This window comes from Orbicella faveolata, unplaced genomic scaffold (genome assembly GCF_042242905.1).
Source record: "Orbicella faveolata isolate gen_17 unplaced genomic scaffold, um_ofav_v1 contig_48, whole genome shotgun sequence".
NCBI lineage: Eukaryota > Metazoa > Cnidaria > Anthozoa > Scleractinia > Merulinidae > Orbicella > Orbicella faveolata.
Genome location: NW_028301578.1, coordinates 7496632 through 7522500, shown reverse-complemented (window position 1 = coordinate 7522500; position 25869 = coordinate 7496632). Strand labels below are relative to the sequence as shown.

Here is a 25869-nt window from a genome sequence, read left to right as displayed (position 1 = left end):
GCGAATTTGTCATATTTTCTCGAAATTTCGGAAAATGCTGTTCCATTGGCCAGTCGAAATTTTCGAAAATTTAACCACAATCTCGTCTGACAGCACAGCGCACACGATTCTGCCTTTACTGAGTCCTTATATTCTAAAATATTAGTTACGGCGTCTGAAAGAGCGAAGTCGATTTACGTTGCTGTATCTGAATAATCCGGGAGTCCCAAAAACTGAATTACGAAATCAGTTGAGTTTGATTGTATACTAATTTCCAACATTGGATTTTCAGGTGAGTAGCATCCTGAAGAAAGAAAAAGCTCAATTTTTACGATGGCATTCAACTAGAGTACGTTGAGGAGGAATAACAGTTTTAATGAGCACAATGGCAAAATTATAACTGTTTTAATTACTTATAGATTCCTGCAGACCAAGAACAGTAAACTCCCCCAGATTAATTTTTTCGTAGCGACATGAGCTAAACCCCGTGAATTAAATGTTTGTTCATGGCGAAAGACTGAAACGTTTGTGGGGCGAAATAATTACAGCAACTAACACTGAACACACTTTGAAAGTCTGCCTTGTCCACACGACTACAGGGTAAAAGCGATAACGGGATAACACTATTTTAGAAAGTTAAGCAATGCATTCAATCATCTTTCTAACACTCACCACCACGATTGAAGAACACTGTTTCCTCTTAGCCAGGCTGTATCATGGGCCTTGCGGATTTAATATGTAACCATAACGAGATCAGCGGCTCAGTGACAGCTTGCTACAGGCACCCGCAAACTTTGTAGTTAATTTCACACTACGCTGAGCTTCTCGTGGACAGTGCACTCCTGGACAACATACAATACCCTAAATTCGCGGTATAAACCTCCGAGGAGATAACAAGTAAAATATCCAAATGAAATGTATACTAGCATATCACATAACTTTCATCTCTTTCTCGTGTGACTGAAAAGAAAGCGAGGTGATAGGTAAACAAAAAAAAAAAATCACCTTGTCTTTGCTAATTAAACTGGCGCCACGGTTATGAGTTTTCTTTTGCTCTAGGCTCATGAACTATTAAAACGACAAGATTATTGAAATTCACAAGCAACTGATGCTCTAAGACATTCTATTCAAACTTTACTTCATCCAAAAAAACAACAAAGACAGAAATACGAAAAAACTCAGTATCGTATCCTATTGACTTTTGCTTGCATAGTATAGCAACAGTTTTTCTTTATGTTATTTTATACCTTTTCTTGTTATGAGGGAAGCCTCTCTCTTGTGTAGATTTTTTTTTCATTTACTCGAGGTCAGGATTCAACAATCATGCTAAATACTACAGAACCTTTTTTTGTCTGTTTTACAGTTGAACAAAGCTTTGACTCCTTAGACACTCAGGTAAATCGGGCCGTGTCATTAAACCTTCCAATAAAGAGATTTAAGTGGCATATCAGTTCAAGAGCAGTAATTAGTACGATATTAGTAAGACTAATTAAGTTAGCCATTGTTTCGCTATTCGAGCCTGCACTAAATCATATGGCCAGCTGTTCAGACATCATTTAATTTTTTTCGCTAAATGGCCAAAACAATGTCCTGCTGTGACCTTTTTCTACTTTTCTCTGTATCGCAAAAGGATAAGTTTGTTTTTGTCTGTTTGTTTGTTTGCTTTTTTTTTAACACAGCTACTTTCTTTGTAAATACTACATTTAATCTTCTTTGTTTTGGGTATTTGCCGTCAAACAACAGCTGTGGAAGAGAGCGCGATCATTTTGATTGTCCTTCTGAAACTTCTTACCACAATGAAACACGATCAAAATGCCGGTAATTCAATAACCGAAAGGGCATAGCAATGAACGTCTCAAATACCAAATTTACATTTCCTTCTATTGATTTGTTATCGACTTGAAAGACCAGAAAATTCACTTTAATTGACATAAACGGCAGGTCAGGGTTTACTGAATAAAAATGGTGTTTTTATTTCGTCGTAAATGTGTAACTCTATATTCATTCATTTTTGTGACACTGATTGTAAATAATGATGTGGTTAACCAAAAATGTATGAATTCCTTCATCGAGCCAAATTTTGCTCATTAGAGGCTAAGAATGGTCAATTGGACAGAATTATGGAGAAAAAGAAAGCTTCGGAGAAAATTTTGTGCTTTTCTTAAAAATATCAATTTTTTTTTGATAAACATGGAAAGTGTTTAAGCTTACCTAAGTGTTTTCTGGTGTTTTTTTTTCACTCACTCTGTCCGAGAGAGTTTCAATAGGTGTCATCTATTTCAAGTTTACCACATTACATAAGATATTTTTCAAATAACAAGGAAAGCTTCTCTGGTGCTTTTTTTACTCACTCTGTCCGAGGGAGTTTCAACAGGTGTTATCTATTTCAAGCTTACCACATTACATAAGATATTTTTAAAATAAAAAGGAAAGGTTTGGAAAGTTTCACCTTAAAAATAGTGACTCAACTCTCCTCAGTGATTAATGAAGAGAAGTGCAGTTGAGACTGACCAAATGAGACCCAATCTGAGAATCACAATTAGCTATGGAATTGCTGGGAATAAATATATTTTTTAGAGTCATCTCTACTAGTTGAACCAAATGTACGGCTGATAAACGTTTTTTAATTTTTGTTTATTAATGTCGCCTTCTCTTTGATTAGAGTCAAACATACCAGAAAGCCAAGTTTTAGTCCGGTAATGTGATGTATTGTCAAAACCTTGCGAAAATAGCACTGAATGGTATATCTGCGGAAAAGGCGATATTCTGATAAGTGATCCCATAAGTGGCTCAAAACAGGGTTAAATAAAACTCAATGAATACCAGTAAGTATTACCAGTAGGTATATCACTCGAGTCCTTTGTTGGAAGGTTTGGTTTCTTCAATCGTTCAATCGTGAACTTACGCGTTAATGAAAGGTCCAGTGAGTTAGAAAATTACTTTTGGTTCGGTTAACATTTCGCTATTGTGTGTTTCTTGTAGCATTATTAGGCTACACGCAGAATCACCAGCACCTTGTTTAATTAAAACAGCAAGACAAGTTTTACTCATTGCCTATTTCCTGGTTAATAATACATAGCTTAATTTAATAGTCCGCAGAAAACTTACATTTTGTCATTGTAGTTTGTCAATTTATTCGGTCAACGCATCTGAGTCGGGTAAGTCACAAATGTTTCAACTCTATTTCCCACCAAGATGCGCTTACCCAGAACTTAAAATAATCCTTTTATTTTAGGATGACAAATAACAAATAATCAGTAGTTTTCGAGCGCATTTAGATTATATAAGTAGCTATTGAACACCGAAAGCTCTCCCCCCACTGGAAAAATATCTCTAAACAATGAATACCTGTTAGTATTACCAGTAGGTATATCACTCGAGTCCTTTGTTGGAAGGTTTGGTTTCTTCAATCGTTCAATCGTGAACTTACCCGTTAATGAAAGGTCCAGTGAGTTAGAAAATTACTTTTGGTTCGGTTAACATTTCGCTATTGTGTGTTTCTTGTAGCATTATTAGGCTACACGCAGAATCACCAGCACCTTGTTTAATTAAAACAGCAAGACAAGTTTTACTCATTGCCTATTTCCTGGTTAATAATACATAGCTTAATTTAATAGTCCGCAGAAAACTTACATTTTGTCATTGTAGTTTGTCAATTTATTCGGTCAACGCATCTGAGTCGGGTAAGTCACAAATGTTTCAACTCTATTTCCCACCAAGATGCGCTTACCCAGAACTTAAAATAATCCTTTTATTTTAGGATGACAAATAACAAATAATCAGTAGTTTTCGAGCGCATTTAGATTATATAAGTAGCTATTGAACACGGAAAGCTCTCCCTCCACTGGAAAAATATCTCTAAACAATGAATACCTGTTAGTATTACCAGTAGGTAAATCACTCGAGTCCTTTGTTGGAAGGTTTGGTTTCTTCAATCGTTCAATCGTGAACTTACCCGTTAATGAAAGGTCCAGTGAGTTAGAAAATTACTTTTGGTTCGGTTAACATTTCGCTATTGTGTGTTTCTTGTAGCATTATTAGGCTACACGCAGAATCACCAGCACCTTGTTTAATTAAAACAGCAAGACAAGTTTTACTCGTTGCCTATTTCCTGGTTAATAATACATAGCTTAATTTAATAGTCCGCAGAAAACTTACATTTTGTCATTGTAGTTTTTCAATTTATTCGGTCAACGCATCTGAGTCGGGTAAGTCACAAATGTTTCAACTCTATTTCCCACCAAGATACGCTTACCCAGAACTTAAAATAATCCTTTTATTTTAGGATGACATCGTTGTCATTATTACAATAACTCGCTCATAAACATGGTTACTTACAAAGTGCTACTCGCCACCAAATAACCTTCTTCCGGTCCATTTCGCCCTTCGGGACGAGACTTAAGAGCAAAGTGATATAATTAAGTAAAACGCCTTTTTTAAATTTAATTATTAGACCTCCAACCCTAATGATTACTACGCCCCCAGTTAGAGACCTCACGAACTCCGACTGGCGAGTGATTGTTCCCTCCAGTGAAAACCATATGTAGACATCTCTAAAATGGTAGCTTAGAAACTTAGAAATTTACCTGTTAGTTGATATGATTATTAAAATGTTGTCCCCTTTACCTACATTGTATACATTTGTTTCCCCCCAGCTAAGGGATGCATTTTGTCTTTTGGCTGTTTAATTTAACTGGACTTATATATTCATTGTTCAGAGTGGAAACATGCTCTGTTACACCAGCAGTTTTACCACGCAGAGGAAGTATTAATTAGCAAACGCTTCCTTATATTTATTTTGCAATAACTGATCTTACGCCCATCCTAAGAAATTGAAAAGGTATAACAAGCAATAGATTGACATATTATTTCTTATACTTACTCAAATCGTGGAAGCTTTATAAAGCAAATTCTCTTTAATTGACTGTGCTTTAGGCTGTTAGAATGGCATCGTCTGGAAAGATAACAAAAGCAATAAAAGGACTTTTTTTTCATGCTGACTCAAACCGGGCAAGTTTTATAAAGCAACGTTTCTCTTCTATTGACTGTGCTTTAGATCACTGCAATGGCATCGCCTCACCTTAGATGTTTTTAATCGGACGTTTTGCAGTATTTTTCTCAATTGATAATATCGTAACTACTTAAAGATATTTGCAAATACGTTTGTCGGCAGCCATTAATTGTTTTTCTTGTTTACCAAAATATTTCATATCGCACGACATATCTATCTTATTTTCAACTCGAGTTTCATGTAAGGTATGCTTAAGAGATATATTGATGTCCTGGTAACAGCAAACATCTCTGCGTGTTTCTACGCACTTAAAAAAAGTTTTGTTCTCCTTTGTTTCAAATCGTGTATTTTTAAGGTGGATTTCGTTGAGAACATTGACCACAATCCAGAATTTTTTAGTGTGGGAATGGCTCTTGAACTATAAATGCTTAACTTTAGGTGTACGAAAAACTTATCAGAGATATATGCATATTCTAAGCTTTCTATTTTAATCAAAAAGCTTCAATCAGAAAATGTTATCATCAAAAACTTTTCCTACCCTTAAGAAATGGAAATAGTCATGTGCTGTTTGCAAAGTCTACTTCGGGCGGTAGTTCTGTTCAGTTTTCAAAGAAAGCTGTAAGCTAAAGCTGCACCTTAAGTATTTAACTTCGACCAAACGATGACAAGAACCGCAAGTATAGTTGACTTGGCATAACTGTTCGCAAAAACAAATAAATTGAAGGAAGTTCCTCAGACTAAACACAAAGGTAATTCTGCCTGTACGTATTCTTTGTTTATCTCATCTTTCATATCATCGGTGATTTTGAACAGAAGACATGATTTCCTTGGTAACCAAATACAAATGTTTCCTTTCTGATCAAGTTTAAGTTGGATTACATGTAACAAATAATCAGTAGTTTTCTAGCGAATTTAGATTATATAAGTAGCTACTGAACACCGAAAGCCCTCCCTCCACTGGAAAAATATCTCTAGGCGTCGCGCTGTTTGAAAACCATTTTGGAAACAATTTGTCTGCCAGGTATCATCCGCACGTTATTAACGAATTTGACTATTGGCACCTGTCAGTTTCCCGTCTAATTAGGACCGTTGAAAAGCAAACACAGAAAATACGGGCTCTCATTCTTTTCGGAAACGTTTCTAGAAAAGACGATCTTACCTGTTGCTGAAAATTTTCATCAAAGTACAGAGTGAGCAAGACAAACAGTAGGTTTGTATCTCCTATTTGAAGTTCCTCTTGATAAAGTAAGCTGGTACTATACACCTTGATATGCATTAGGATATTTTGTTCTCAAAAACATATTCGTTATCCTCAAGTAAAACTGAATAAGGTTAAGCAAAGAACATAATTCTTCGCTATCTACAAGTTGTATTGAAAACCTCCACTATAAAGGGAAGTTTGATTAGTCACACACAGTGAAGGTGCAATTTCGACTGAATTGCTCTCGTCCTTAAACGTGGAGACTGTATTTTTTGACAAGATGAGGTTACTACAGACTGGAAACTACGGTAAAGCAGCATTGCGAGACGCCAAAACCTCACGTAACTTTAAGTGGGCAATACGAAATAGCTATGTTAAACAACAGTTTATTTTTGTGAGTCTTTAATATATAGAAAACTAGCAATAAAACTTCCAACTCTGTTCATGAATTTAGTCACGTAATTTTCCTCAACTCCCTTTCTAGTTCTCTTTCATCGATGTAGAAACAGAAAATGTCATTTTGAGAAAACACCTTGCACCGTAAGTATGCAAAAAAAGTACGCAAAAATGAGCTACTAAGTGCAGAAACGGAACGGAACGAGGCTAGAAATATTTTGACCGAATAGAAACAAAGACAAAATTTAGCGACGAAATAGAAAAAATGGAACTCTCTTGGATGCGGCGGGGTTCCATGGTAGATGTAACAAAGCGATTTCACATAGAAGCTTATCAGGTCGTGAAGAAACAGATACATGTAGAGCGTGGAAAACAGTAGCTCAGTTTTTTCTTTCTTGTATATTTTTTGTCTCTAAATTGATTTTTTTAACAAGCATCAGCTTGCTTCCCGAAAGCAGCTTTCGGGAAGTCTGTTTGTGAGAGCAACATGCTTTCTGGATGTGCAGATATTTTAGGGAATAATTGTGAATTATGAATTGGCGCTTTAAACTCTACAAAACATAAATTAGAGAACAATCGAGATGTGAGCTTTCTCTCGCATCTACAACCCTCTCAGCGATTTATGATCCGAAACGGTGTTTTCCTTTGAGAATAACTGAACCCAACTGACCCACCACAGACCTTTCAGACGCAACATAATAACTCTCTACCTAATTACGGACGAAAAAAATTAACCAAGCGGAAAATGCATCATACCATCTTCTCATCCCTTGCCAAGTATAGCACAGATTTGTTTACGTAAAGCGCCCACGCTCCTGCAAATGTAAGTTACAAATTTGAATTATTCATACCAAAACCTTAGAATACATAGGATAATGTTCCTCCACGTACTGTTTGTTTATTCCATGTTATAATTATTATAGATAGATTTTTAGAATCACTGAACCAAACTAACCCACCACAGACTTTTCAGACGCGAGAAGTTTTCTTGTCATTGGTAATGAATGTTTTTGGTTATAATTATTGTTTTCTAGGTTGAACATGGACCACCTCAGTTTTGTCTTCTCCTTGCTGTTAATCTTTTCGGTTACTACTACTACCTTTGGATCTGCGCCGATCAAAGCAAACGATCCAAATGGAGAGGTACAAAAAAAAAGAATGACCTGTGTTATTGCTTTTCATCAAACTTTATGTTCGCAACCCTAAATGGCGTCTCTCTTAAAATGTCCATGATATATTTGGTCCGTTTTACGCCATTAATGAAGTTATAATTTTAACACAATCATGTAAAATGTGAAAGAGCATGAACATTAGCTTTAACAAATCGAGGTGCTTTTTAGAATCTGGCATTTATGCTGCGACACACTTTTGCAAGAAAGTCAAATTGCAACGGCCACAATTTCATTGAAATACACAAATGTACCTGTAAAAGGATTTTATTTATATTTTTAACATTTTATAAAGGGAGAAAAACGTTTTGCATGGGTCAGACGCTAAACAATAAACGCTGAACCCTTGGATATATTTTTCTCCACATAGGTACTAGAAGAAATGCCCAAAACCAAGGTGATAACAACTTTTACTGGTAATAAAAATGTGTGAAGGGGCATTTTTGAAACATTGCTGATTCTTGTTCTAACATTTTAGCTTTTTTTTCCTTACAAAGCGGGGAGCTGAGGCATTGTTAGCAGATGTTGGTCTGGCCCGCTTTCCTGAAATGGTTCCCAATCGCCAGGTAAAAAGATATTAATGTAAGTTTTTATTTTGGAAATAGAATTTTCTTACTTTTCGCTTCATTAATTCAATCATTGCGAAACTACTAACCGCAAATCACATGATCTGATTACTGCTGGGTCAATAACATGCTTTCTTTGACACTATGAAAGGAGTAATAATTATTTAACAAATTAAATTTACTTTTCTGTTGCTAATGCCCCATATTACTTCATTTCTTTCACTGTTTTAAAAAAGTAACATTTCACAATATTTGATATATTTGGCACATGAATTTAGTAAGTGATCGATTGTTGAAAGCGTGTGAAATTTAGCTTCTCGTTATCTGTGTTTAACCGTTACCAGTTTAGAGATAGTGTATATCACGGAATATCCTACCCGTCCCTGCATTTCCTCGGTATACACCCGACCCTTTTAGGCGAACGTGTATTCCAAGATAATACAAATGATAAGTGGAATATTCCATGGTATACCACGAGAGGGCGTTGCATAACTGTCTTATACCACGCCATAGAAATGCATTGGCAACGCAATCAATGTGACGTATGCGCGTTGCATGATGGGAAGGTTGATGCAATACCGTCGAATATTCAACGGGTTTCCTGTATTGCGATTGGCTGTACTTTCTATGGGAGATATTCGGCCATGCTATTGATGCTATAGTTACATAAGGTAGTTCTAAAATCGGCTGATAACAAAAGAAGAGATGAAGAAATAAAACCAACTGAATGAGCTGACTGTTTTACTTTCTGCTATATAGGAACTGACGGCCCTTTTGAAGCGATCTCATAAGGCTGAAGCTATACCGCAGGAGCCGATGGACTTGGAAAACCAAGACAGCGAAAAGCCCGAGCGCAGAAGTAAATGATCTTTAGTAATTGTAGTTAGTGGACGGACACATGAAATGAATTGTCTCGATAGTTGTAAAGCCGAGTTAGAGACGGTCGCAGAAAAAAAGAAAAACAAACAAACAAACAAACAAATGAAAACATAGGAAGTTGCAACTCCAGCTAGGTGAGCCCCCTAAAGATGGCAAGGGCTTGCACCAACTAGTGAAAGTAGTCTGACACTAGCTAGATGTGGTTTGCCCGCCTGGGTAGGGGTGTGACGCGGGGACACTGAAACCCTTACCCTATACTAGGCCATGATCAGCTTGATTTTGCGACCCTATTCTGGACAAGGTACTAAAAACCGTACTCTATCCTAGACGAGCTATTTCCCATGCTGAAACTTTATCACTATCGCAGTCCAACATACGTTAACTAAGCCAATATCTTGCAAAGTCACTTTCGAGTTTTAATTTCCATTGTCGAACCCAGGGTAAAGAACCCTGTTCTAGACTAAATTATATATACTGGCCACTTGTCAGTTAAATTATACTCTACTCTAGACCAAATCTATTTGTCCCAGACTAAATTGCTTGAAAACTATTCCCTTCACAGCGGCACAAACCCACACAGCTTATCTTGGGAGTCTCCCCCCCCCCCCCCCACCCCACTCCGGTAATAGTTTGTCATTAAACGAGTAACTATACAAGTTATGACTCTCTATCTGTCCCGCAACGCTACGCTTTCGAAAGAGAGTCCCTCTTCCGTAAGCGCAAAGTTGCGCGACAGAGAAAGGGCCAGGCAAGATTTGTTCGAAAGGTGGATAACGCCCTCCTCCGGATAAATCCCCACTGTCTAGTGGATAATACAATTCAAGAGTTTTCATTGGCTTAGCCATCATGGGTCTTAAGCCATGCGTCCTAAGTATGCAAACGCGTCATTTTTGGGGGCCTTTTAATGTTTATTTTGATCTAGTCTTCTATATTTTAGGAACGTTTTTAAAACAACAATTATTCCAGTCTCGCTTGTTGGATATGAGGTAATCGTAGCCAACGAGGCCCTGCAGGCCTCGTTGGCTATTTACCATCTCATACCGAGCGCGCCCTCGTGGAATAATTGTTAATTGTCCGGTGGAAAGCGTTATGTGGACCATACAAGTAACAAGTCGAGATATTTGATTCGTTGATTTTTACAAACCCTTACCAGACGTCTTCTATATGCTTCCTTAGATCGCTTCCACTTCTGGTAAGGTTTTAACAAGATTTCGGTTGATACAGACTGTGCAGGGCTTTTATTAAGATCTCACTTGCTTGCTCATTTAATTTCAGTTGCTGCAGGAACTATTATTGCAGGTGCTCAGCTTACAATCGGCCTGCTGAAAAACCTCCTAAATGTCCTCAGTAACGTAAAACGCAAATGCGCCGTTGGCCTTGACAACGAAAGTGGATTTAGGTGGCAAGAAGGTTCTACCTACTTTTATTCTGGCACTGCAGATGAAAACCTGCCCTATTCTGTTCGTGATGGTAAAAAGTGAATTTAGCATTTACAGAGGCTCGCTAGTATAGTAGTTATCATGCTTGAACTTGACCAACACAATATGACCAACACGACCGTTTCACCCTGTTAGGCATCAAAGGAGGCAGCGTGGCGGAGTGGTTTAGGGCGCTGGTGTTGTAATCTGGAGGTCCCGGGTTCAAAGCCTCCACCATGCCACTAGCGGGATTTGTTTCTCGGTATCCCTCAGTTCAAATTCTGGGTCACGGTTTGTAAACAGCCAACTGGTCTGCCTTCTGCCAGTTGGATTTTGAACTATGCTACGTTTATTTGAAGCGTTTGTTTCCTTTGTTTCAGTGGCATGCCTGTAAAATAGCTAAGCTTACTGCTTCTATAGCTAAGTGAATGACCACTATAAATAATCTTCACATTTACATTACAGTTTTATTTCTATTTAGGTTTTTTTTCGGCAAGATTCTTGCACAAATCTTCTTCCTTCACCTTTTCGCACCATGCTTGTTTTGTTACATGATTTTTCAAGTGATATCCCCATTTTTCAGAATTGGAGCCTCTGAAATAGGACCGAGATTAATAATTAAGAAGGAAATCAAAACCGTTGTCAACAAAGCGCCCAAGAACATTTTCAAGAACAGTTATTGAGCTCGGTTATCGCTAAATATTGTGATTCGTCAGTGTCTCGCAGAGGAATTATTTTCCTCTGTCTTCGGCTTTGGCAAATAATTGATCTGCTCGCCACTAACAAATCATGATATTTTGCGAGAACCGAGATCAATCATTTTTAATTGTTTCTCCGTTTCTTCTTTCTTTCTTTCTTTCTTTTTTCTTTTTTTTTTCTTTTCTATTTCCACAGGGTATGCCGTACTTTACGGGACTCGCAAGACCAATGGACCGGTCGCAACGGGAGTTGTCGGAGTCCTGGCCTACTACATTCCAAGCATCGACAAAACACTTGCTGTGATGTGGTCTGTCCCGTTTGATTATCACTTGCACGAGAACTGGTGGAATGCTAAGCTATACCCTAGAAACAAACACGCCAACCATAATCAGTACGTAGATTTGTATCATGACGCAAAGCCCTTCAAGGCAAATGGTTGGCATGGGAGATTCCTCGGTTCTGGTCTAAAATTTTGCGGCTCTATGTCCAGCTCTGGTCAAGCTACCTTGGAGATCCATGTCCTGAAAGAAAGCGAAACTTGCGAAAGCGAAACAAGCATGCTTGCCTCACGCGCTCGCATAACCGGTGTCAAGAAGTAACAGGCTGTATTGTGTAGTAAGTTTAGTTAGGGGGTGATGGTTAGCACGGTCGGATCATTCGCTGTATGAAAGATTTCTAGTTGAAAATCTGTGGGGCTTATTACTAAAGAGTTGAAGTGACAAATAAACGTACGGGAAAAAAGAAACTAGTATTTTGTTGTTTTTCACAACTGAACTTACACCCAAAAGTTAAATGGGTTAGTCAGGGGAGCTCTTCCTTAGACGCCGATGGCTTCCTCATTTTAACCCCTAACTCCTAGTTTGCAGAAACTTTAAACTCCCACAATAGAGGGTGGTGAAGTGAAGGGTGAGGGGGGGGGGGGTGCAAGATTACCTTTCACAGAAAATAAGTTGGGCCTTTCACAACTGAATTGTTTTGGAAAATAACGGTTTGTCGGCAACTGATTCCACGGGGAAAAAATTAAGCCATTCCCGAATCACGAAATTTCCTTTACCCCGTAACCAAAACTTTTGTGCAACACCGAGCTAAGTTACAGAGCTATCATGACTAGAATGGTTCCGTGGAGAACTGTTCTGAAAAAAATTCATTGAACTAAGTGCAAACTAATTTACATGCATTTTTTTATTCTCCCTTGGCCGATAATGTGAGTGAAACTTCATTGTTCATCAATACCGAAATTCTAGCCAAGTACCTCTGGTTTCTTTCAATCTTTAAGGTTTTCTTTAGTCCCTTTGAGAGCCTTATAAATACTTTCTGATCCATAGTCTTAAGTCCAAATGTACGTCTTTTTTTGTTTGTGTATCTGCATCTGAAATCAAAGCTACTTTTTTTCCTTTAAACTTTCCATCGATGGGCTTACTTTGAACTCGAGGCTTCTCAATTGTCATAGTCTAATGACTTACTGCAGCGCCTTAAAATATGCTGATACACTAAAGCGAAATCACTTTGCTCATGAAAGGATGCTCACTTGGAGCCGTTACATATCTTGCTAAAGCAGATCGCTTAATTTTAATTGACTATGACTGGCTTTGTGAGCGGGTAAGAAGAACAAATCCTGCACTGTGATTGGCTACCCGAGCGGACAAGATGACGCCACCTTGAGATAGCCCACTGTGTCTCGCGAGAAAACAGTGTTCTTTTTCCATATAACTAGACGCTGTGAGAACGTTTACTCGTACTTCGCAGCGCAGTATCAAATCGTACGTTACGAAAACGCGTAATGGACACAATGCAAACAAGAGAATCAGGATATTAAAGCACAAGAGTTCCGCTTAGATATTTACTATTCAAGTTGTTTCGTTGGGTATCCTCCTAATCTAATCGCAAGTTGTGAGTTTAAACCATTTTGGTTCAAGAATGAAGCACAGCTGTCTACGCATTTAAGTAGAACTTGTTTGCAAAGAACTTTCCAGGTCTTTTAACAACTTGTGGCGATTACATTTTACATGCTAGCAGAAATTGTACGAAGTTCGTTTACTGGTCGTGGCGATCCGAGTAAATTGTGCAGCTGAACATCTTTGCCGTGTTGCGATCTTAAACCCTTTTCAAGAGTCATGTCTCCTTTGGAGGGCTAATGTATATACTCCTTCGCGAAAACAGCAGCCCTATGACAAGGTGCAAATTGCATTGCGCATAATTTGCATAAACTTTCAAGTTGTGTATTTTGCGGATAATTTCCAAGAATTTGCGACCCTTAACGCAATTTATGAAGAAATGTTCAAGCTACATATTTTTATTGAATCAAGGCAGAAGTATTTTTAAAGCGGACTCTCATTTATAAGGGAAGATGCGGCATTCTGTTTTGCTATTTATTTTGGTTTCATACACATCTAGTTTTTGTCACGCAACACGATTTTCTTTAGCAGTCAGACACAGTTTTCTAAAAGAATTAGCGACTGCTAAGACTGCTAAATATATTCGAACTACTAGTGAAATTACTGGCTGAACTATCGTCAATCAGAATGCAGATTTTCCTTAGGACTTAGCAAGAACATAGGTTCGTCAACAATCCCGCACAATTTTCTGCACAATCGGTTTAATTTTCCGGTACAATTTGCCTCCAAAATCACACGTTATTTTTTATTTCCTGCACCCTACTAGAAAGCCAACTAACTTGGAGGTAAGATATTTAATTCAAGTTACCAAAAGTCTTATCTTGACAAATTTGGAGATCGACATTTTGCCTGGTGCAAGTAGCAAGTCGCATGTTTTATTGCAATACGACTTGGTTTACTGCAATGTTCTAAATAATAACAGCAGTAGCCACATTCAGTCATTGACTGCTATTTTTCGTCAGTGTTTTCGTAGTTTGAATTCATACCGCGATCGGCTCAGCTGTTATCTCACGAGAACGTTTCAAGCGTGAACTTTGCGTACCTGGCTGGCTTTCAAGCAATATAATTCTTGTACCGACCCTTTCCGAAGACGATCGACATCTTTGTATGTTAGATGAACGAATAAGGCGCGATTCTTGCCAAAACTTTATTCGCAAAACACCGCATTCTGTCACGAAGAGCGTGCAATGTCGCGTTTCCCGTCCCCAGTTTCCATGGTCTGCGCATGGAATGCTTGCGATCATGACCCCCATTTTGGCGACCAAAACGCTTGCATTTTATGACTCGGGCTTTCCTACGGAGGCCCGAGTAATAAATCCCTTATTGACTGAGCTGGTTAGGTCAAGATGGCTAGATATTAGCCTCCTTCTGTTTTTGCGTATTTATGGACCTCGACTTCGTCTTGTTCGTCCATAGACAGCGAAAACAAGAACTTGGTCAAAATCCAGCAATCTTGACAGAGCAAGCTTGGTCAATAATAACCCACATATATATGTACCATCGAATTTCAGTCAAAAATATACTGTACAATAAATCCCACCCTACACTGGACTTAGCAATCAAGGTGGCTCCATAAGGTAGTCATTTATGGAGTTGCGCGCGCAAGTATTATGTGTTGGATGCAGTTTTTGTATTTGTTTTTACACCCAGTCCTCTCGAACTTATTACATGTAATAAGCAATATTTAAATAGTGTTTTACTATCATATCTGTTAAAATTTTGGGTCTTAGTCTTGAATTATAAATGCCCAAACAGATGTGTTTTTTTTTTTTTTGCTTTTTTTGTGGCCTTATTTGTGATTTTCTTAAATTTCCTTCGGTGAAATCTTCCAAATTTTCACAGCGCATCGCACCCTGCGGGATACGAATTTTAAACACGAAAAAAGTATAGTTTGCAAAGGCCGTTTTTTCCGATTTTTCCAAATTTATGTCTTTTACCGCTGCAAAAAACTCCCCATAAATTTCCCTGAAAAACGAGCTTCGACTAACGTCAAACATTTACTAACAGTCTGCCCGAAATAGGATTACATCAGCAGATTGAGGTGTAAGATGGTGTGATGATGAAAATAGCGCCATGATTTCAAGGATATCAGGGGAGCCACCAAAAACGTTGGTCACATAACAGAACTGTCTTCTGTGCTTTTTGGTCACAAGACATCGTTAGTAATCATTATATTCTTTCTTAGTTAACATGGGGACTCCCGCACAAAAGAATTTTACACATCTTTTGTTGTTGTGGGGTATGACTGAAATGCAGTGGTTACAAAATACGCAGTCCCCAAATCTCTACCAAATGAAATCTCACAAAAAATACCAAAATAGTATACACATGTAAAAAGTTAAAAAGTTTTGTTTTCTAACTTGATCCCCAAAGATCATTAACCATCTTCATTTTCGTATGGAGTCTCCTCCTGCTGAAAGAGTTTGCACCATATCTCAAAGTATAAGTATGAGCAAAATCCCTCTGGCATGAACGATAAATATGATATTTTGTTGCTGATCATGAATACTTGCATAGGCTTCGGATAATAATTTTATTATTCAATTCCAAAGTGATTTGTTCTTTTTCTCGACTGAGATTGTGGACTACAGGAGCTGTAATTGGGTACCATTAATTAATTTTGCTATTAATAAATTATACCAAGAATTATAAGTAAGCTATGAGTATGTTATATTATGTATTTGTATTTTGTCTGCACTGCACAACCAAACGCACTCAAAGATTATGAGGCATAGGTACATTTGCCAGAAAAAGCCAGCATATCCAAGATATGTTTTGATTGACACATCAATTAAAGATAATTTACAGCAACATGGATAAACAATACATCAATATCCTACATGCACCCAAGCTGGACATGGGGTTATAAGGCAATCATTTAAACAACAGATTGAAATAATTTATAAATTAGAGAACATTATTTGAACAACACTAGGGAACAAATTAGCCTTATTGGACGTTGCGAATGGCAAGGCTGTCGGTAGAATGTCACAAATTTCTCAACTCTTTCTTTCTACAAAAATACTAATCCTGGAACTTTGCTTAAGACCCAGTTCTCCATTTCGTGTTGGCAAAATATTACTGAATTTATGCCATGCCCAATGCAGGTTATCACAAAATTGATTTAAGAGCAACATAAACCAAGAACAATAAATATCATTTTCAAGCCAAAAAAGCAATTATTTAACTAAACCATGACATGGTGAGTAAATTACCTCTAAGAAAAACTGATTAACTTAACAGACACTTTAAATAATTAGTTAATACATGTATCATAGGCGTTTCTTAATAATCTAATACAGTGTATCTGTCACAATGTTGCAGCTATGGTATTACTACACACAATTATTCTCCTTCTCTTCTAAAGTCCATCTCAGGCCATTTGGTTCTGCAACCTCCTGTCCAGCCGTAGCCCATAGCATGCGCTAGTGTTCCTAGGTTATTTAACCTTACGTCCATAACGCGCGATTTGGCTTGGTCAAGTGATGTCAGCGCCCTTGCACCTAACAATAAAAATTACGAAAACTATCTCAAAGCTATTTCTAAAAGTTACGCCGATACATATTATTGCTAATTGTTGATAGCAATCGGCAAGTAATTTTTGAACCTGCAAATAGACGAGATGCAAACTTACCGCTAATAAATCCGAGCAGTTTGGGGACAATGTCAGAGCTTTTCATGTTTTATTGCAATCGAATCCGACAGAATGTCGAGTATTTAAGGTTGGAGCCCTGATGCAGTCCAAGAATGTTTAGCTATGCTCCACATTCCGGTCGATTTTGTTTCTTTATTCAAATAACCTACTTCCAGTACTCCCTTAAATACATGTACCAGGCTATTGTGGTAAAGGTTAGAGTCGTTATGTAACACAAGGACGGTGAACTGTGTTGATCGACATTTTTCTTATTTCAAGTACTCTACTTATTCCAGTACTTCTTTACGTGCCCGGCTAATGCACATAAAAGTTGGTGAAGGTGTATCAACTTACTTTCAAGCATCTTGCAACACCTGAACTTTTTGATGCTCGACAATTGCTCTCCAGCTCCTCGGTACAATCCAACCAATAGGAAGCCATCCCTTCTGCACTGCCGCAGGTTTTCCTGTCCAGCATCCTGGTCATAACAGTCTGGGTACGAGTATGGATGAAGAGAAGGCTTGCAACAGGCTGCCCATTAGATACTCTTTAGTTCGTCACTAGACCCCCGGTGGAACCCTCCAAGAAAGAATCCATGCGAGCATGTGGCCCAGCCTTCACTACAATGAAAAAATCGACTATGACCGATAAGATCTTTTCACTGGAAGACAGAACGCTCCTATGCTTAGTTCAGTTATCTCATGTTCTTTGTCAACCGTAAAAAAAGGAACGTAAAGGACTTACGTTTTGTGGATTTATCGCACAGATAGAATAGATGATGATGCTTTCATTATCAACCGATGGCACAATTAAGACTGATGATAATGTGATTACGTCAATTACGGTAGAAGAGGGTTTTTTTATTAGTTTGTTTTTTTTTTTATAGCATCATCTTTAAATAAAGGATGTTGTTGCTGTTGCCGTTTTGTTGTCGTGGCAAAAATTCTTGCATGTCATCAAGCATCTGAACCGACTCGAGTGAATAATCGCGCAAAGCTGCAACCCATCTAACATCACGGTACCGAAAAGACCTGTATAACGTTACCTGCTGAAGCTAAGCTGCCAGTCTGCTGAGTGGCAAGTGTAAGGCCAGATTTGAATGTTGTTGTCTAAATTGTTTAGTAGCCTCACTCTTACAAATCCTAACTCTAACCGGGTTTATGCATGAATGCTGGCCAAGTATTGGTGTTAGCCGAGAATGCCGGGACGGGACGGGCCTTCGAGTAAGTAAAAGAAGTTTTGCAATACCATCGACCTATCGAAACCAACAGGTGTTGACATGATCGAAAGGACAATCATAAAACTAATATTTCCTTTCTTTCTTTGATTTGGAGATAAAGGGTTTGGCTTTTTGAGGCCCTTCACGTCGTGACCTGCCAGTACATTAATTTGTCGTATCACTTTGACTGGAATATATGTCACTTAGTTCTAGAGAGTTAAAATTTTCTGACACTTCTACCAGACCACTTTTGTAGACTTCAAGCGCAAAATCAATTCTTTGTAGTAATTGTCAGATGTTATAGTTCTAAGAATTTGGCGAGGTTTGTCAACACAATATCCTTAGTTCAGTGATCGCCTTTATCGTAATCCTTCGTTCACTTGATACTTGATGGCTGCTCAGAATAAATTAAGGACTCACTGAAGGAAGATAATCTCATCGTTTTCAGATAATTAGCTACTGAATCTTGAGATTGTCATGTTTCAAGTAATGTTAAATGGACACCACTTGACGCATTTGGCACTTAAGTAGATTGTACGTACAACAACGACAACAACAAAAACAGAAAACAAAAGCCAAGTCTCTTGCTTAATCTATAGCTAGTTAATATTTGAATTATGGAGCTTGGAGTGAGATGCTTCTTCGGGGTTATTCATAAAACGTCGTTCGCGCAATACTTATTGACCTATATCAATGCACTCACTGTTAATCTTCTATCCACTTGTGAAGAAAGACGTTTCTTATCAATCACTTAATCTGTTCCTTGCCAAGTTTATACGGGCACTGATCTTCGTCTCTTTACTATTGTTCTTCGTGTTCAGTTTTGGGGGCGGGTCTGGCAGTAAAAGCTACCACACCACCCGCTGCCACAGCACGCCTCATGTACCCTGTCATGTTTCATTCAATTCCTCATCACTTTGGTTACTCTCCTTCTTTAACAGAAGGTCCAGTTAAATACTTTCATTTAAAATGCCGAATACTAGGATCTTATCTTTCAATTAAGAGTCTCCTTTCTCGGCCTATATGTATTAATATACAATACCATATAAGACTACACTTACTGGTCCGACAGGTTACATTCGAACCGTACACACGAGGGTTCTTCTTCGACGATAGATTTAACGTGTTGATTAACCGAGGATAAGTCGATGTTACGACTTTGGGACGATGATGTTGATATTTTTTTTGGTATTGAAAATGATTTTGACGGCTGGAAGTTAGCGTGCGTGGGTGGGACAAGAAAGCTAATAAATATTTTACTTTTGGCTTGTGAAAGTTTCTTTGAAATAACGTATATGATCTCAGATGTTCGGAAGAAATTGCTAGATGGAACGAAAATAATCATACTTTGGCTTCATCCTGATCATTTTACGAAGGCCTAAACGATGTTAAGCTAATTCGCCGAGGAAACTTTAACTTTGAATTTATCTGCGCCTGTCAGCGAAGTGTTTTCAGTACGTCACTAGCTTAGAAATCTAATTATTCTGAAATTAAGACTGACTATGTTGTAATGAACAGCGGAGAAATGGTCGCCAACTGCAAACGCTTACTCTGTTCACGAGATTTATGGACGCATCCAATATTTACAATAAATTCAAACTCAAAAAATCGTTGGTTTGGAGTTCCCTGAAAGGGTACTGAACGACAACTTGCAGTGTTGTTTTAAAAACAGTGGTAAAGTGATCTTGTTACCCAGTGAAAAAAATCTTTCTGTTTGATTCAAACCAAGCAGTGTCCCCTCTTTAACTAATCAGCTTTAATAACGTGGGAAACGAAACGGTACGCTTAATGGTAATGTAGGTCGGTCGCCTTAAACTCTACGACTCATATAGGTTGGATTTTGTCCGTTCCGTCACTGCGAAAGGCTACATTTTTCCGTTTCGTAACAGTTTTGAAATGAGATTTAGAAATTTTAGTAGATGGTTCAATTCTCGAGAAGACTAAAAGAAGGACATTCACCGTTACGCGACTGAAAAATAATGAGCTGATGCGCCGGCTTGCATCGCTGCAAAAGACAAATCAGTCCGCACTCGAACTCACAAAGGTTGAGAGCTTTAAGTTTGTAATAATTAACAATCAGTCACCAAAGTGGGTGGCGCGGTGGCCTCATGGTTATAATAGTGCGCTCGATTACGGATCGAGCGGTCCGGGTTCGAGCCCTGGCCTGGAACAATGTGTTGTGTTCCTGTGCAAGGCACTACTCTCACAGTGCCTCTCTCCACCCACGTGTATAAATGGGTACTGGCGAATTTAATGCTGGGGGTAACCCTGCGATGGACTAGCATCCCGTCCAGGGAGGAGTAGAAATACTCCAAGTCGCTTCATGCTACAGAAACCGGGATAAGATTCGTCCTGATGGGCCATTTCACTCGTATGAAGACTTAACATTACCTATAATCTCTACTTTGACCTCTACTAAGCTGAATAATTGTTTTAGTTACTACAGCATTTGAAATAGTGACCCCCAGATTAAAAGTTTATTTTAGTTAGGAAGATCATGAATAACTCTTCAAAGGTAAATAGTTTGTGTGCACGATCGAGGAAAGCACGGCAAACAAGAAATAACAACGGCGTTTTCCCGTGAAATACTACTATAAAGCGAACTTTGAACAAGATACCAGGAGCATGGAAGAAGTTACCAAATATTAGGGGTATTCTGAATTAGAGCACAATTAAGGAGAGAATCAACATTCCAAAAGTTAAACGCCGGACCTAGGGCCCGTTTCTCGAAAGCCTCGGAAACGTTTCGGGCCTGCAATTTAAAGCCATTTTTGATTTATCAGTATCTAAAAGCAGAAAGGTGCGTACGCCTAAGACTTCTTGCATAATGGGAACCTCTGTTCATAAACAGTTCTGTAATCGTAAGCTTGGATATTTTGCTTTGGCGTTCCGGGCGCGAAAACGTTTCGGGACCTTCGAGAAACGGGTACCTGCTCGATCATCCATCGGGTTCCGTAGTGGATTTAGTCTTTACCTAGACACAGTGAAGTTTACCATTTGCGGGAAGCTTAACAGAGTGCCTGAGTCTAGAGTGGCAGAAAAGATCTCAGAGTAGGGCTTTCTCTTAATGGAGTCGATAAACTTATCAATACAGTTTTGGTAGTGAAAAAAATTAAATTGAAATTGCTCAAATGATGCTACCTTTTAAAGGATATTCAAAATTATAAAACATTTAAATTAGAGTTTGGCTGAGAAAAAAAAGGAGAAGACTGATGATTCTTAGCCTGACTCCATTGTAAGTAAATAAATCAGCCCTAGCTGGTTTCCTTTATCCTTTTCAAATTGAAATTTGGACATCTTGGATTTACACGAGGGAGGAAAACTGGAGACTCCAAGAAAACCCTTCGAGCAAGTCAAGATCCAACAACAAACTCAACTCACATATGGGACCGGGCCAGAATCGAGCCCGGGCTATACTGGTGAGAGGTGAGTGCTCTAGCCTCCATACCATCCCTGGTTCACCCTGAATAAAGCAAAAAGGCGCATAGTAAGTTAATCAATAAAGCTGGCGTAAGTGAGTGCATAATTCTTCCTTTAATCGGCTTACATTGAGAGTGAGTACACTCTACATTCTAGCAAACACTCAAACAGCTTGCTTTTAACTCAGTCCCAGTCTTACTCGTCCTTTTCTTCAATAGGAAGTAGCTTCATCTCTTTACTGTTATCAATGGGTTTAACCTTGGGTGCCGTGGGATGGATACGAGGAAACACCTTAGGCTCAGGTTTTGCTTCGTCTTGGTCGTCAAAGTTCTTGACAGGAGGAATTTCCAGCTCCTTGCTGTTGTCGATAATCTTGACCTTGGGTGTCGGAGGAAATATGCGTGCAAACCCTGAGAACTTTTCCGCTTGGTCGGCTTGTGAAGTCAAATTTGTCATTTCTTCTTCCTCTTCCATTTCCTCGATGGGTCGTGATGGATACCAATATGACTTTGTTTCATTTTCTGTGGTGTCCTCAAACTGGCCCTCCATAGTAAATGCATAGAAATCTTTATTTGTCAGCTGATCGATGTACAATTTTGCGTATGGGTATCTTTGCTTCATAACATGCCATTGCCAAGGGTGCATGTTCTGCTCCACCTGGTCTTTCAGGTCTTCGTAAAATGGTTTGTGGGCACTTCCAAAGCTGTGCTCCACCTCCTTACGATCACCAGAGCCGCCATGATCCTGATGGAAATTGGTTGTAGCTCCATGGTAACCTCCTCCCCATTTCATGTAGCCTTCCAGTTTAACAGAGAATGTAGGAACGATGGTAGCTGTGTAGGGAATGGTCACTGTCTGGGGCTTTTTGAATGCATGCCATTTAGCAAAGGTTTTCGGTGGAAGTGCTTTCTTTTCAACAATCTTTAAAATGTGCCAGTCGTTAGTGACAGTGGTCTCTTCTTCATCCCCACCCCATCCGTAGCTAAAACTTGTTTTGGCGGAAAACCCCACCCCGCCTGTCGCAGTTGGTGGCTCGTATTCCATGCCAGCTTCCATTCCGAAATAGGAATCCCAACTGCTTCGCTGGACGTTTTTTAGGGTGTTTGCAACTCGAATATCAACGTGCACTTCAGATGAATAACCTGGGTTACTCTTTCTGTTTGTGGCGACCTTGCTGTAGCTTCTGTCGGGGGAATTCATCAGCTGTTTTTCCTGATCCAAGGTAATAGGGGGCTTGATTGACTTTCCAAATTTCACATCTTTCATTGTGAAGGCAAAGTTTTCGTAGGTGATCTTCAAGCGAACGTCCTTCTTGGGTCCACCTTTAAGCTCGCAGCGATCTTCTCTGTATGTCGACTCCCAGGTGTCGCCTTTCTTGCGAAAATCTTCACCAACCCTTTTAGCCCAGCACCCACTTGACCATGCATACCCCATATAGCTAGCCAGCGTTCCGATGTAATTCATGGTGGTATCCATAACACGCTGTTTCAGTTGGTCTAGTGTTGCGAGTTGGGGGATTTCTAGAAAAAAGAAAGGCATCAGTCATTCTTCTTGCGTCATTTCATTCATGTAATGACGACTGCAGACGGAACTAACGGTTTGCCCACTAACTTCCGTTAAATATATACAGTTACTCCACAAGATCCAAATCTTTCTCATTGCAAAATATTAACTGATCTCTGTACTTAAACTGTAACTCGTTTTATATCAAATTAAACTAAGAATTGCAACTGGAGCAGAACTTTGGATTTATGTTTCCAGCTTTGATGAGGAAATATTTACTACTGGAAACCTTTCCTCATTTCAGTCTATACCAAAAGTTTCCAAGGCAAATCACTACATTTGGAACCTCTTGCAAGCGACCACCTCTCTTAAGCGATCGCGACCACTTTTAGAGTTTAAAGTTGTAAATTTTCTTTTGTTTTTTAAAAAAAACCTCCCGTAAGCGACCACTTCACAAAACATAGAGCGGAAATTGAACAATACGGTGGTGTAACATTATCGTATTCCTAAATAGTACAAAAGACGCAAATTTCTCAATGGGAAGTACCATATTTTTCTCGACACACATATATAGTGGGGGTTCTGGCACAGCACTCACGCACCCAGTGCAAGCGTAACACAACACCTCATCTGAAGATTCGGTGTTGTGTTACGCTTGCACTGGGTGCGTTCGCTTGTGACCAGAACCCCGACTATATATGTGTGTGCTGTGCCAGAGCTGCGTGTGTGTGTGTGCTGTGCCAGAAATGTGTGCTGTGCCAGAAATGCGTCTGTGAGTGCTGTGCCACCACTGTGTGTGTAACGCAACAGCACAGCAGTAAAATTAGGCAAAATAGCGAGTCCAGCGAAGCTGCAAAGTCTGTAATCAATATGCGCGGATATGCCCTTCACTAGTATATACAAAATTGTGCCAGAAAAGTTTTCCTATTGGAGAAGTGCATGCACAGTGTATACGCCGTCATGGCTGCCGGTGGACTTTCAGAGGCCATTCAAAGCCTCCCTCCAGGGCTTCGTCAGATGATTCTCAAGGAGTACATAGCGATAAAAATAAGGAAAAAAAGGAAGTGGGGTGGGACAAGGTACAGAAGAATATTTTAAAACTGCCTTTCTGTCAATACAGGGAGCAGATTGTGCCGATGGTTATTTGTTTCGAATATCCGGACTGTTATTTCGAGGAGTGTTGTTTCCCCTGTTTCGAAAAGGAGGGAACTGTTCATAAAGCCACGCTAAGACAGCCGATAATACCTCTCGTAGAAGCGAGCCCTGAGTACAAGAATTTTTTTAAAGTATGCTCCTGGGACGGTTATGACTGGCACGAGTGGTTCCTTTTTGGCAGGGAGCGTTAGCGAAAAAGGCGGCGACAAACCTTCGTCCGAAGCAAAGTTTTATTTTGAAATCGGCGGGTTGCGTGACATTTTTTCAGAAGACTGGAACCAAATATTCCCCAGGCTCCTTGGACGAGCAGTACAGAAAAACATGGAGGACAACTCAAGAATTTTTTGTTTGGGCCGGAAATAACGAACCAGAACAGAATTCACGGAAAAAAATACGCTCAGTCAACGCGCTGTAAGTTATTTTTTCACCACAGAATCTACCGAAGTGAAGCGAGCAGGAGGAAACGAGAAAATAGCAAGATTCGATCACAGCGTTCGATCGCTCGTAACATGTGTTATTCCTTGAAGAAGGGCCTCGATCGAGCCTGTTTAAGTCTTCTCTGCTTCTCGCATGGCTTCAACGACTTGATATGTTATATGTCTGACCTCTTTCTGCCAAACGGGCGTAGAAAGTTCCGTAAAAATAAAGCAAATAGCGTGGAACGGCACAATCATTTTGGCCTTCAGAAGTACTGTTGGGATATAATTTATTCAGCCAACCTCTAAATATAGCTCAAGCATGACATCATCTCCCCACCTAAAAGCGCATGCGTATGTGTGAAAACCTGTGAATTTAGGCAAAGGACAGAGAAGCAACACCACAAGTGAAAGGAGAGGCGACTGGATCAATGTATATAGCTTGAGTAGTTTTACCATGTATCAGCGAGCAAATGATGGTGCTTTGGGATGTGAGGGTGGCCACCTCTGATTCCTAATACGGCGCGTACAGGCGCTTGACAGGGATATGGGGTGAGACCGTCCACGGTGACAACCCCGGGTGAACCTGCCCCGGCCCAGTGGTGACTGGGGGGTGGTCAGAGGTCCCTCGGGATGTCAAACCTCGTCCGGAGGTAAAACGGGACAGCCGCCTTGTCAGCGGCGCGAAAAGTCCTAGCCGGGGCTAGGCAAAAGAACAGCCAACTAGCACCCCCCCGACAGGGATTTTGCTTTTTTGTGTGAGCTGTCACGCAACGTCACTCGTGACAGTAACATAACCCAGTCACGCAACGTCACGCGTAAAGGTAACGCGGTGTAACACAATCACCTGTTCTTGATAAGACTAAGAGAAAGTTTTGTGTTTTTTCGCTCAAAATTTAGTGTAAATCTGCTGTTTAATCCGCAAGTTTTTTTTCTATATTCTTCCCGAACCTGGTCCCGAACCTGGTTTCTTATTTTTTCAATATCTGGCTGGATTGGATTTGTTTGTATTTGCGCAAAGTTCGAGCGTAAAGTCTCTTTAAGCTGGCGATATTTCTACATTTCACGTGTGATCAGTTGAAACTCCGTGTCAGAAACCCGATTATCATTAAGAGCCTGTGAGACAGAGCAGTTTATCGAGTCACGTTTTGCAATAGCCAGCGAGTGGATTCTCGAGTGTTTATTAACCTTGTTGTTGACAACGGACAGGCCAGTGGAAACTGCGCCAGATAAAGCTATCCCGGCAACAGGCGCGCCGACAACAATTCCAACACCAGTGAGTGATGTTGCAACAGCCCCAGAAGACAGA

The 25869-nt window shown here is 39.5% G+C and overlaps 3 protein-coding genes across 6 annotated transcripts in view; 1 reads left to right on the top strand and 2 right to left on the bottom strand.

Annotated features, from left to right (window-relative positions):
- Positions 1-1159, bottom strand: part of LOC149096289 (uncharacterized) — a 3188-nt gene extending 2029 nt beyond the window's left edge. The window contains exon 1 of the mRNA XM_089281377.1: positions 652-1159. The gene's annotated coding sequence lies outside the window, so the exon portion shown is untranslated. The remainder of the gene's footprint in view (positions 1-651) is intronic.
- Positions 1160-4157: 2998 nt separating this feature from the next.
- Positions 4158-12063, top strand: LOC149096288 (DELTA-actitoxin-Afr1e-like). Of its 4 annotated transcripts, none has more exons than XM_089281333.1 (7): positions 4158-4187; positions 7622-7730; positions 8127-8153; positions 8254-8322; positions 9082-9181; positions 10477-10671; positions 11514-12063. In XM_089281333.1, exons 2-7 carry the CDS (start codon positions 7629-7631, stop codon positions 11915-11917), a joined length of 897 nt encoding a protein of 298 aa, XP_089137459.1. In that variant the 5' UTR covers positions 4158-4187; positions 7622-7628; the 3' UTR covers positions 11918-12063. The 4 variants fall into 4 exon arrangements, with proteins under 4 accessions (XP_089137459.1, XP_089137460.1, XP_089137457.1 ...); XM_089281331.1 differs by lacking the exon at positions 4158-4187 and adding an exon at positions 6093-6200; XM_089281332.1 differs by lacking the exon at positions 4158-4187 and adding an exon at positions 6667-6731.
- Positions 12064-21575: 9512 nt separating this feature from the next.
- On the bottom strand, positions 21576-23336 carry LOC149096287 (uncharacterized). Its single transcript, XM_089281232.1, has one exon. It carries the CDS (start codon positions 23023-23025, stop codon positions 21682-21684), a length of 1344 nt encoding a protein of 447 aa, XP_089137358.1. The 5' UTR covers positions 23026-23336; the 3' UTR covers positions 21576-21681.
- Between the last annotated feature and the right edge of the window lie 2533 nt (positions 23337-25869).

What these genes read in the sequence shown, in the direction of transcription:
- LOC149096287 (XM_089281232.1), bottom strand. Translation starts at nt 23,025, where the DNA reads ATGCCTTTCTTTTTTCTAGAAATCCCCCAACTCGCAACACTAGACCAA.
- LOC149096288 (XM_089281333.1), top strand. Translation starts at nt 7,629, where the DNA reads ATGGACCACCTCAGTTTTGTCTTCTCCTTGCTGTTAATCTTTTCGGTT. An exon ending in AAATGGTTCCCAATCGCCAG is followed by an intron (nt 8,323 to 9,081) that starts GTAAAAAGATAT and finishes TCTGCTATATAG; the next exon opens with GAACTGACGGCCCTTTTGAA. An exon ending in GCCCTATTCTGTTCGTGATG is followed by an intron (nt 10,672 to 11,513) that starts GTAAAAAGTGAA and finishes CTATTTCCACAG; the next exon opens with GGTATGCCGTACTTTACGGG.